General features: G+C 45.4%; 1 protein-coding gene across 1 annotated transcript in view; it reads right to left on the bottom strand.

Moving 5' to 3' along the window:
• Positions 1-1,293: 1,293 nt before the first annotated feature.
• Positions 1,294-13,456, bottom strand: part of LOC143291377 (peptidyl-prolyl cis-trans isomerase-like 3) — a 45,970-nt gene continuing 33,807 nt past the window's right edge. The window contains exons 2-3 of the mRNA XM_076601218.1: positions 5,857-5,975; positions 1,294-1,420 (exon numbers count right to left, since the gene is read on the bottom strand). Of these exons, the coding sequence (XP_076457333.1) occupies positions 1,294-1,420; positions 5,857-5,975 (246 nt within the window). The remainder of the gene's footprint in view (positions 1,421-5,856; positions 5,976-13,456) is intronic.

Below are 13,456 nucleotides of genomic sequence, written 5' to 3' on the forward strand. Positions count from 1 at the left end.
GAAAAAAAAAATGGGACCAAAAATCAAAGAGAAAAAAACCCAAAAAAACTGACACACCCTTCACTTATCACCATGCACACATCAATTATTATGTAAAAAGAAAAAAACATGTGGTTTTCATGTCTTTTCAGGTTTGATCCATTTCGGAATTGATCCAACACTGAATTAAGAAATGAGAAGCTAATTGAACTTTTGAAGCCGGGGCGATCATCAAGAGCACCGAGAAGCCATCTTCAGCTTTCTGTTGCAAACGGGGTGTGTCTCAGAGTTGCGGCCATTGGTTGAAATGATCACATGGCTACAACTGTGCTTGACACACATCATCTGATTTTGTTGCGTTGTTCACACACACACACACACACACGATATATATATTACTGAGGTAAATACCAAGATTGGTAAAAAAAAAAAATATATATATATATATATCAACAACAGTAGGCGCTTCATGTCTTTAAAACTTGTATTCAGCTTCTTCAGGCAAGGGTACAAAAGTACCTGAAGAAAGCTGTTTTTACAGCGAAAATTTGCTGCTTTTTTAGAATACAAGTATTGTAGTATGTCTGTGTTCTCCGGAGATGGCTCACTTGGACTGACAGACGTGAAACACACACACACACACACACACACACACACACACAAACGGAGCCACCACAAGGCGTCCCATTTCCTATTTTAACTATCATTTATCTATTTCTAAAGCGGATGTGGTGTGGAGTATGTGAAGCAGTGTGCAGGCTCTGAGGCCTCTTTGAACCTGAAACTGTGTGTTCATCGAGAAAGCCCACACAATGTTCTAACAATTCTAGAAGTAGCACATAGAAAGTGTGATAATCCTGCAAGGAAGAGTCTGTCTTTGGGACCCCCCCCCCCCCCCCCCCGCCCTCCCTTCCAATGATGTTTCCTAGCAGAAGCCCTGAGCCTGCCTGACCAACCACCCGGACATAAACAGACACATCTACACACACACACTCACTCTCTCTCTCATCAGTCCCACACAACACACACACACACACACACAAACTCTCATCAATCCTACACACCACACACATGCACACAAAATCTCATCAGTCCTACACACACACACACACACACACACACACACACACACACACACACACAGACACACACTCTCTCATCAGTCCTACACAACACGCACACACACATACTCATCAGTCCCACACACCACACCACACCCGTACACCCACAACTCCCATCAGTCCCACACAACACACCACACACACACAGTCGCTCTCCACTCATGTCCCCACGCCCCCAAACCCCATCCCCCCTTCAGCCGGCCAGAGGGTTGGCGTGAATGGTGACACCCCGGATGCGGATGTCCGTCTCCGGCTTGTAGGTCTTCTCGTTCACCGGCACCTTCTCCAGGGAGTCCAGGATCTCAAAGCCGTCAATCACTCTGTGGAAAACACCGAGGAAAGCGGCAGAAGGGTTAACTCATTCTACTCCAGATACTAGTTCAACTCGGTACACGGACTTTTCGACGGCGGACGTTTTTGCCGACAGTCGTTTCGGAGCCGGACGTTTTGCCTACCGGAACTTTAGCCGACGGACCTTTACCCGACGGACGTTTCGTCGACGAACATTTCGGCGCGGGACGTTTAGCCGACACATATACCTACGTCAAGTGTGCGTCAAGTGTGCGCCCCTTTACAAAATTCTGAGCTCACACATTTCTCTCGCCATTTCTCTGCATCAATGGATCAGTGAACTCTCTCTCACTTTCCCTCCTCATGTGAACCGTTCAAACCGTGTAACAATCCCAGTATTTCTGTTTGCCAGTTCTCACGTTCACCTTCCACCTCGACAGCATTTCTGAGCAAGATTCTGAGAAGTAAGTAAACGTTGAGAGAGAGAGAGAGGGAGAGAGAGAGAGAGGGAGAGAGAGAGAGGGAGAGAGAGAGAGAGGGGGGGGGAGAGAGAGAGAGACCAGATTGGATCTGTAATTAAAAGGGCAGTTTTGACTGGAGCATATTTAGTAACATCACGTTAAACTTTGGAACTTATCTAGTGCATCTGGTGCATTTCAGATGGAATTCACTTTCACAAAGAGGAATAAGCGAAAGCTGTTGCACGAAGGCTACGCCTATGTCATGGACCGCACCAAAGCCGACAACGTCACAATTTTCTGGCGATGCGAGAAACGAGGAGAGTGCAAAGGAAGGTTAAAGACAGTAAACGACGTTCTGGAAGGCCGTCCATCCACCCATTCCCATCCGCCAAGTGCAGCCCGTTGCCTGGCTTTGAAAGCGGTTGGTGATATAAAACAGCGCGCAGAGCAGTCTGAAGAAGCCACAAGTTCGATAATCAACAACTGCACAGCAGAATTTCCGCTCGCCGCCGCAGGTTCTCTTCCAAAAAAGGAGACTTTGGCAAGGATGATCCGAAGAAAACGGAAAGCTCCAGATAGCGACATCATCAGCGAGGAGCTGAAGCTTACAACGAGAGGAGAACAATTTTTAGCGTTTCAGACGGACGATATCGTTATTCTAACCACTCCATCCAATCTTGACGTTTTAGCACGTAACGCCCACTGGTTTTGTGATGGAACATTTGACAGCGCTCCGTTAGCAACACAACTTTACACCATCCATGTTCTTGTTGAGGATACTCACACTCTGCCTCTTGTTTACTGTGTGACACAAAACAAAAACAGGGCCACGTATGACGCGATCTTTACTTACCTGAACGGCCAGAGAGATCTCAACCCAGAGACCATCACAATAGATTTTGAACGAGCCGCATTAAACAGCATCAGTGAACACTTCCCAACCACAGCCGTGCACGGGTGCTTTTTTCACTTTGGCCAATGTCTTTGGAGAAACCTCCAGTCGCTTGGACTACAAGATTGGTACTTGGAGCCAGAGAACTCTCTTCTCGTCAAGACCATTCAGGCCTTGGCTTTCGTGCCTCCTGACGACGTCATCGAGGCGTTTCAACAGCTCATGGATTCGCTGGATGCCGACACTGACGAGACGCTTTCAGACTTCCTCGCCTACTTTGAAAGTACATGGCTGGGCATTGTGCAGCGAGGACGCCGTCGACGCCCGAAATTCGACGTCGCCATGTGGAACGTCTACAATCGTGTGGGAGACAACCTGCCCAGGACTAATAACTCGGTCGAAGGCTGGCACCGTGCCTTTGATCAGCGAATGTCTGTCACGCACCCAACACTTGGCAGGCTTGTCAGCAAGTTACGCAAGGAGCAGGCAAGCACCGAGCTTATGATAGAACAGCGTGCCATGGGCGTCAGGATGCGAAAAAACAAGCAGTACGAAGTAGTCAACACACGACTGCAAGCGCTTGTTGCAAGGTACGCACAGGATGATGTTTTAGTATTTCTCAAAGCTGTTGCGCATAATCTGTGACACAATCAAAGTGAACAGAAGTGTTGTATATACTTTTATATTTTTATATGTTTTATACTTTTAGACAATGCGTCGAAAAGTCTGTCTGCGAAACGTCCGGTCGACGAAACATCCGTCGGCGAAACATCCGTTGGCTAAACGTCCGGTCGGCAAAACGTCCGACTCCGAAACGTCCGGCGGCGAAACGTCCATCGGCGGAACGTCCGCACATGGTTCAACTCATACCATGATTACTTCCCTTGTGGACCAGGTATGCGTATTCCCATTCCAACGCACTAATTTCGTTTATTCTTGCTTGGTACAAGTTCAACATTCTAAATGAACCATTTATGGATTCCAGAAGCATGAAAACAAAGCTTTGTTTGACCCTAACCCTGAATCAACAATTCTCCATTGATTTTCGCCGTATTAGTGAACCACATGTTGTTGTTTTTTCTCCAGTGGTCTCATGTAGTGCTAGTCCAGGGGAGTTGCAGCAGGCTCGTAGCTGTGGGGTACAATGAGTTAAGAATCTTATTTTGCCAATAAAATGTCTGTCAGGGTCTGGGTTCGAATCCTGGTCTCGCCCTTTTTCCCAAAGTTTGACATGAAAATCAAACTGAACATTGTTCACATGAGAGAATATACCGAGGTCTGATGTGCAGCAAGCACTTGGCCCACTGAAAAAACAAAAAACAAAAAAAACAACAAAAAAAACCACAAAACAACAACAAAACTCATGGGAAAAATAAGTGTTGTTGTCCTCTGGCAAAATTCTTCTTCTTCTTCTGCGTTCACTCGTATGCACACGAGTGGGCTTTTACGTGTATGACCGTTTTTACCCCGCCATGTAGGCAGCTATACTCCGTTTTCAGGGGTGTGCATGCTGGGTATGTTCTTGTTTCCATAACCCACCGAACGCTGACATGGATTACAGGATCTTTAACGTGCGTATTTGATCTTCTGCTTGCATACACACACGAAGGGGGTTCAGGCACTAGCAGGTCTGCACATACGTTGACCTGGGAGATCGTAAAAATCTCCACCCTTTTCCCACCAGGCGCCGTCACTGTGATTCGAACCTGGGACCCTCAGATTGACAGTCCAACGCTTTAACCACTCGGCTATTGCGCCCGTCTGGCAAAATTCTAAATTCTGTAGAAGAAATCCACTCTATTAGGAACACAAATATATAACAAGTACGCACTCAAGGCCTGACTAAGCGCGTTGGGTTATGCTCCAGGTCAGGCATCTGCCTCGAAGATGTGGTACAGCGTACTTAGGATTGCCACACTGCAGTGACACCTCCTTGAGAACTTGAAACTGTTTGCATGCAGCATCATGTAATTATATGATAGTCAGTCGTGTCCGACTATGACCATCAGAACAGCAGAGGAGGCAACTGCTCCCCCGACTATTTGGGATAGAATTTGATTATGGTAGAGTGTCTTGCCCAAGTTACATCCCCACTCTCTCGGCCAAGAGGGTTTTAGGACAGTCGGCGTTGGGATGGTTCCCAAAGTCCAACTAGCCCCCAAGGCTGCAGCACTAAGAGCCAGTGCAATGTTGCCTCCTAGTTTGAGAGTCATAGTCCTTCACAAAAGACCAAGCTGTAAATGATTTCCCTTTGATAATGTTATTAATGGGAGACAGATAGTAGCAGACGTTGTGGTTTGTAAAGTGATAGTACTGATAAAGATTTACATCCGGTACAGCAGACAATGTGGTTTGGACAGTGGTAATGAGAATATACTAATGAAAACATATACTCCAGTACAGCAGATAACATGGTTTGTACAGTGATAATAATAATAACAGCAATAATAATGAAGACTTAAACTCCAGCACATCAGATGACATGATTTCTACAGTGATAATAATAATGTTAATGGAGACTTACTCTGGTACATCAGACTACATGGTTTCTACAGTGATAATAATAATGTTAATCAACTTAATGAAGACTTACTCTAGTACAGCAGACAATGTGGTTTGTACAGTGATAATAATAATGTTAATGAAGACTTACTCTTGTACAGCAGACAACGTGGTTTGTACAGTGATAATAATAATGTTAATGAAGACTTACTCTGGTACAGCAGACAATGTGGTTTGTACAGTGACAATAATAATGTTAATGAAGACTTACTCTAGTACAGCAGACTACATGGTTTGTACAGTGACAATAATAATCAAATAATCATAGACCTTCTTGTGCTTGAACCCACTGTGTGTGTATATGCAAGCAGAAGATCAAATATGCATGTTAAAGATCCTCTAATTCATGGCAGCGTTCGGTGGAGCACACACAGACACACACAGACACAGACACACACAGACACAGACACACACACAGACACACACACACACACACACACAGACACACACACAGACACACACACACACACAGACACACACACAGACACACACACACACACACACACACACACACACAGACACACACACACACACAGACACACACACACACCTGCCAAAGACAGTGTACTTCATGTCCAGGTGAGGCTGCTTTGCGTAGGTGATGAAGAACTGGGACCCGTTGGTGTCCAGTCCGTTGTTTGCCATGGAGACCATGCCACGGGTAGTGTGCTGTCACACACAGAGACACACACATAATGACACACACACACACACACACACACACACACACACACACACATACACACACACACACACACACACACACACACACACACATGCACACACATGCACACATACACACACAATCACACATACACGTTGTTTCAGTTTCAGATTGAACACACCTAAACACACACACCTTAACAATCAAGAATCCAGAATATTTCATCCTCCGACACCCTTTGGGGAGGATATGAAGTAACATCACTGGTGTTACACACCAATGCTCAAAACATAAACAGCAATTAAAACAATGAAACTGGTGATACAACCCAGGTAAACAACAATCATATCATCTTGTAACCTTTCCCGTTTCGATGAATTTCCCCACTTTCAGACACACTCTTCTCCCACCTTTCGTCAAATTGTACAAAATGAAGAACTGATTTCAGATTCAAATGTTTCTGTAGAATGAACTCATTTCAAAGATCTGCAAATTTTAGGCATTCCATAATCAAAACCATTTACTTCCAATCATATACATATCTCAGTTATAACAAGTATGCAATTCACATGGAATATCATGACCTACACGTCTCAACAGGTAATTGGAATATCATGAGGTACACCAGTCTCAACAGGTAATTTGTGACTACTACACCTAAACTGGATCAATGATAAGATGTAACAATCATGCAGATTGGAAATATACTTTTCTATTCCATAAAATTACACACAAAATCACACCCACACCCATTTGCATAGTATACCCCCAGACCTACACCCACCCATACACACACTCTCTCCCTGCACACACACAACATACACCCTCTTCCCCCACACATAAACACCTACACGTTCCAACATACACATCCCAATCCTCCTCCCCCCACTCCACCCACACACATGCCTACACACACCCAGATACTCCCTCTCCCCCCGCACATATAAACACACCAACATACCCTCTGCCCCCACCCCACCCCCCACCTCCACCCCGCACACCAACATACAACCTTTCCTTCAACACAAACAAACACATCAGTATACACCCTCTCCCCAACCCAACACAAACACACTAACAAACACCTTGTACCTCCACATTTCTATGCACCAACATACACCCTCTTCCCCCACACAAATACACACACCAACATAGACCCTTTTCCCCCACACAAATACACACACCAACATGCAACCTCTTCCCCCACACAAATACACACACCATCATACACCCTCTTCCCCCACACAAATACACACACCAACATAGACCCTTTTCCCCCACACAAATACACACACCAACATACAACCTCTTCCCCTACACAGATACACACACCATCATACAACCTCTTCCCCCACACAAATACACACACCATCATACAGCCTCTTCCCCTACACAAATACACACACCAACATACAACCTCTTCCCCCACACAAATACACACACCAACATACAACCTCTTCCCCCACACAAATACACACACCAACATACAACCTCTTCCCCTACACAGATACACACACCATCATACAACCTCTTCCCCCACACAAATACACACACCATCATACAGCCTCTTCCCCTACACAAATACACACACCAACATACAACCTCTTCCCCCACACAAATACACACACCAACATACAACCTCTTCCCCCACACAAATACACACACCAACATGCAACCTCTTCCCCCACACAAATAGACACACCAACATACCTCTTCCCCTACACAAATACACACACCAACATACAACCTCTTCCCCCACACAAATACACACACCAACATACAACCTCTTCCCCCACACAAATACACACACCAACATACCTCTTCCCCCACACAAATACACACACCAACATACAACCTCTTCCCCCACACAAATACACACACCAACATACCTCTTCCCCTACACAAATACACACACCAACATACAACCTCTTCCCCTACACAGATACACACACCAACATACAACCTCTTCCCCCACACAAATACACACACCAACATACCTCTTCCCCCACACAAATACACACACCAACATACACCCTTTTCCCCCACACAAATACACACACCAACATACCTCTTCCCCTACACAAATACACACACCAACATACAACCTCTTCCCCCACACAAATACACACACCAACATACCTCTTCCCCCACACAAATACACACACCAACATACACCCTTTTCCCCCACACAAATACACACACCAACATACCTCTTCCCCCACACAAATACGCACACCAACATACAACCTCTTCCCCTACACAGATACACACACCAACATACAACCTCTTCCCCTGCACAAATACACACACCAACATACAACCTCTTCCCCCACACAAATACACACACCAACATACACCCTCTTCCCCTGCACAAATACACACACAACATACAACCTCTTCCCCTACACAGATACACACACCATCATACAGCCTCTTCCCCCACACAAATACACACACCATCATACAACCTCTTCCCCCACACAAATACACACACCAACATACACCCTCTTCCCCCACACAAATACACACACCATCATACAGCCTCTTCCCCCACACAAATACACACACCATCATACAACCTCTTCCCCCACACAAATACACACACCAACATACACCCTCTTCCCCCACACAAATACACACACCAACATACACCCTCTTCCCCTGCACAAATACACACACAACATACAACCTCTTCCCCTACACAGATACACACACCAACATACAACCTCTTCCCCTACACAAATACCCACACAACATACCCTCCCCTCCCCAACACACAACAACATACACCCACTCCCCCCACACAAACACACCAACATACATCCAGTCCCCCCACACAAACACACCTATACACACTCACTCGCTCCCCACCCACCCCAACACACACACTGACATACACCCTCTCCCCCCAAACACACACACACACACCATCAAACTGCCTCTCCTTCCACATAAATCCACCCACACCCACCCTCTCCCCCACCACCCCCCAACACACCTACATCCCCCCCCACCCCACACACACACAATCACCTGCACACTCTGTCACAACTTGTGACGACAGTTAGGGCGTGTGGCCCGTCTTCGTTTTTCTCCACCCCCTCCTTTCACTTTCCCTCCTTCTCCCATCCTTCAGTTCGGGTAGAAGTCTCGAATTGCGCACGAACCACGTGCATGCATATTACTCGCTCACCTGAGCGAATATGAAATACTGTTGGGCAGCAACAATATTCGAGGCTTTTGCAGCCCGACTGCCGTAGTGTACGGGTCGTCTTCGTGGTTGGTGGGGTAGCTACCCCGACATCTAGGCACCATACGAAGTGAGGACCGGCTGTCCTCCATGGGAGCCACTTCGGTGTTTCTTCGTCTGTCTTCGTCGTCGTCGTGTCTTTGTGGTGGTCGTTAGTGTACGCCACCTGTAGCAGGTAAGAAGCCGCTTGTCTATTTAGCTTGGTTGTATTTCCGTCAGGGATGTATGAAAAGAAGTAGATGTTCTGCAAGAAAGAAAGCTGTACGTTAGGTTTTGACAAAATGATCCATTTCGTTAATTATTATTTTTGTGCTACCACTGCCTGAATATGTACTTTTTCTTGTGTCGGCTAATACGTTTGCCAATTTTTATTGTTGTTGAGTTTTAAAATGATACGATTTTACCTTAGTTCACTGTTGGGTAAAATTGGGCGTTGGCTCTGTATGATAGGTGTAGAGAGTGCGAGTGCCGTATATGAGTTCTGTAATTCGTCTTGTCAAAGTTATATTCCAGCTTTGTATTTTGAAGGTGCTGTACATTTGTTTTTGTTAATTATCGTCAGAATTAGTATTGCTCAGCACTGGGGGGGAACATTCCGTAATGTTCCAGCTCTCGCTGTGTGCTGTGTGTCCCGGGCCTTTCGTCTGGTGACCCAGATCTTCACCCCTTCCTGTCCCGTGATTGGCGTCCTGGGTGTTCGTCCCCTCCTGCCCTGTGACTGCTGTCCTGGGTCTTCGCCCCTTCCTGCCCGGTGACTGCTGTCCGGTGTTCCGGGCCTTTTGACTTGCAGCCTGGTCCATTGCTTGGCACTGTATGCCGAGTCCTGGCACTTAGGCCTTTTGACCGGGGGCTTGTGCCTTGGGTCGGAAACCAACATGCCATGATTCTAACCGACTCAATGAACCTCATACAGAAAATTGAAAACGGAATGGGAAGCCCAGAGTGGCATAACGCAATGCGCAACTTTCAGATTAAAAAAACTCACATGGTCATACTGCCCGGGACATGCAGGTGTTAAGGGAAATGAGCGAGCTGACAGACTTGCTGGTAACGCAACACCAACGAGCGGCCTACATCTAAGAAAATTGGAAATCCTCAGAAAAGTCAAAGAATATCAAAAAGAACAGGTACAAGGCCATCACACCATCGATCGCCTCAAAGAAACAGAAGCAGAGAGAGGGAGCGGCCGCAAGTCTAACATGAAAGGTAGAGCACGATGCTTTGCAAATCAAACAAATATCGGCATCATTTCCAAACCAACATTGCGCAAATTTCTTCAAAACGGAACAGTCTCTGTGGGCCTTTCCAAATACAATAAACTGAGCAACACACTAGACGCCACGTTCTTGGCATCAGAGATCTTTTCCCATCCCTCTTGCGGCCAGTCAGTGGCAGCCTCTGTGCGTGTGTGTATGTGTTTGTGTGAATGTGTGGGTCCGTGCTTTTGAGTGCGTTTGTGAATGCACGAGAGTGAAAGTGTACACAAGTGTCAGGAGAGATATGTGTACGTGTGTGTGTGTGTGTGTGTGTGTGTGTGTGTGTGTGTGTGTGTGTGAGGGGAGGTGGGAGTGCGGGGGGAGGTGGGATAGAGGATGAGGTATGAGTCTATGCATGCCTACACTGTGGGAGCCACAGGATATTGGAACGTATATATATATATATATCTTTGTATGTACGTGTGTGGGGTTGGGGGTGGGAGATATGGGCGTATGTGTGTGTGCTTGTACAAGTAAGTGTTCATCTCTGTGAGTATGTGTTTGTGTGTGTGTGTGTGTGTGTGTGTGTGTGTGTGCCGTGGAAGCTGCGATACGTAGACTAGAAATGAGTGTGTGGAGGAGGGGGTAGAGGAGGTGCAAGGTAATGTGTGTGTGTGTGTTGGAGCTCATGTACGTTTATATGTATTTGACTGTGCTTTCATATCTGTGAAACTGCATGTTTGGTGCATTTCTGTTATGCATGTGTGGGTGTATGTGTGAATGTGTGTCTTCATGTTTTACATTTATTCGCTTATCACCATTGTTGTCTTATTTATTTATGTTTTATTATTATCATTTTATTAGTATTACTAATATTATTACTACTACCTTTTTCTATATTATAATTATTATTTATCTATTTATTTATTTATTTATTTATTTATGCAAGCTTATCTATTATTTATTCCCCCGTTTTTTTTTGTTTTTTTGTTTTTTCTCAAGGCCTGACTAAGCGCGTTGGGTTACGCTGCTGGTCAGGCATCTGCTTGGCTTGGCAGATGTGGTGTAGCGTATATGGTTTTGTCCGAACGCTGTGACGCTTCCTTGAGCTACTGAAACTGAAACTGAAACTGGGTCGAACCCGCCGAAGTTTGTCTGGGCCGTGTGTCAGGTTTTTTTTGTTCTCGTTGTTGTTGTTTTTTCTTTTAAGAGGGAAACTTCCTGAAGCCGCCAAAGACTAAGGCGTGAACATGCGCACCTGTCCTGGTGTTGGGGTGCTTTGTCTTCTCCTTGAGTGTGTGTGTGTGTGGAAAATTGCTTTTGATTACGTTTAGGAGAATCGGTAGTTTTGTGTGCGACTTCTGTTCGTTTCTTCTCCTTTCTTTTGTAGTTATGGTATACGGTTGTTTTTGTTTATTTTGCATGTATAGGCTGTGTGTGGTTGCGTGAGTGGGATAGACAGAGCGGAAGAGAATAAATTTTGTGTGGACGAAAAATATCTGTATTCTGTGTTTGTGTTGTCGGGTGAACTGGGTTGGGTGTTAGGTTTTAAAACAGTTCTCGACCTCTTCCCTAGGGGGGTCGTGACATACTCCGAGGCGTCACTGTGTTCAGACAAACCCATATACACTGCACCAAATCTGCAAAGCAGAAGTTTGACCAGCGGCGTAACCAAACATTCTTAGTCAGGCCTTGAGGAAAAATTAAAAGAAATGTGCATAAACAAATAAATGGATACATGATTGAATTAATGAGTAAATAACTAAACAAATAAGAAATAAAGAAGTATGTATACAAACAAAATGCAATGAAAATAAAATTCAAATTAAAATAGATGAAGAAAATAAGTAAGCAGATGTATACAGAAATTAAATAAAAAGTATGAAAAAAACAAAGGAATAGTGACAATAATAATTACGTATCAAAACTTCCACGCCAGGGGGACATCGGCACCGGTTGACGCAGACCAGCACCAAGGTCGACGGAGAACAGCACCAAGGTCATCGGAGATCAGCACCATGGTTGACGGAGATCAGCACCTAGGTCATCGGAGATCATCACCTAGGTCGACGGAGACCAGCACTGAGGTCAACGCGCGGAGGAGACCAGAACATGGGGCCACGGTCGCCTTGAGGTGAGGGATTGCTTTTAAAATCAGACTTTGTACCCACACTAGAAATTAGTGAAATATCGCTATTTGTGACTGGTTTGAAGATCATGTTGGCACAGTCAGTATTGAAGTGTCGCTGTGTTCAGACAAATCCATATGCGCTGCACCACACAGCAGATATGCAAGTTACACAGATAATAATTAAACTAAAAAATACAAACTGGAAAAATAGTGACAATAATAAATAAATAAGGAAATATATGTAAACACAGACACAGACACGGACACACACTCACACACACACATGCATACATAGAACAGATATGCAGTTTCACAGAGATCAAATCATAAACAAAAGTGCACAGGCCCAACACCACAGACAAAAACACATGAGCACCGATACATAAACACGCAGTCCCCATTTCCCAGATGACCCCTGCCTCCCAACCCCCCCTCCCCTCTACACACACACTCGCACACATTCTTACGTATCAAAACTTCCACGCCAGGGGGACATCAGCACCAGTCAACGCAGACCAGCACCTAGGTCGACAGAGATCAGCACCAAGGTCGATGAAGACCAGCACCGAGGTCAACGCAAGGAAGAGACCAGAACATGGGGCCACGGTCGCCTTGAGGTGAGGGATTGCTTTTAAAATCAGGCTTTGTACCAAAACTAGAAATTAATGAAATATAGCTATGACTGACTGGTTTGAAGATCATGTAGGCACAGTCAGTATTGAAGGCAATACCACCGTGAAGCTTGCAGTCACAAATGAACAAGTGTGCCAAACCATCAAGCAGCACATTGCCTCATTTAAGATCTGATCTCAGCTACAAAAAGAAAACAATGTTGGTATTAGCATATACCAGATTTCGAGAAGGCCTTTGATAGTGTCCACAGGTAAAGCGTATGGCTTATACTTCCTG

The sequence above is a fragment of the Babylonia areolata genome, chromosome 17 (genome assembly GCF_041734735.1).
Source record: "Babylonia areolata isolate BAREFJ2019XMU chromosome 17, ASM4173473v1, whole genome shotgun sequence".
In the NCBI taxonomy this organism is placed as follows: Eukaryota; Metazoa; Mollusca; class Gastropoda; order Neogastropoda; family Buccinidae; genus Babylonia; species Babylonia areolata.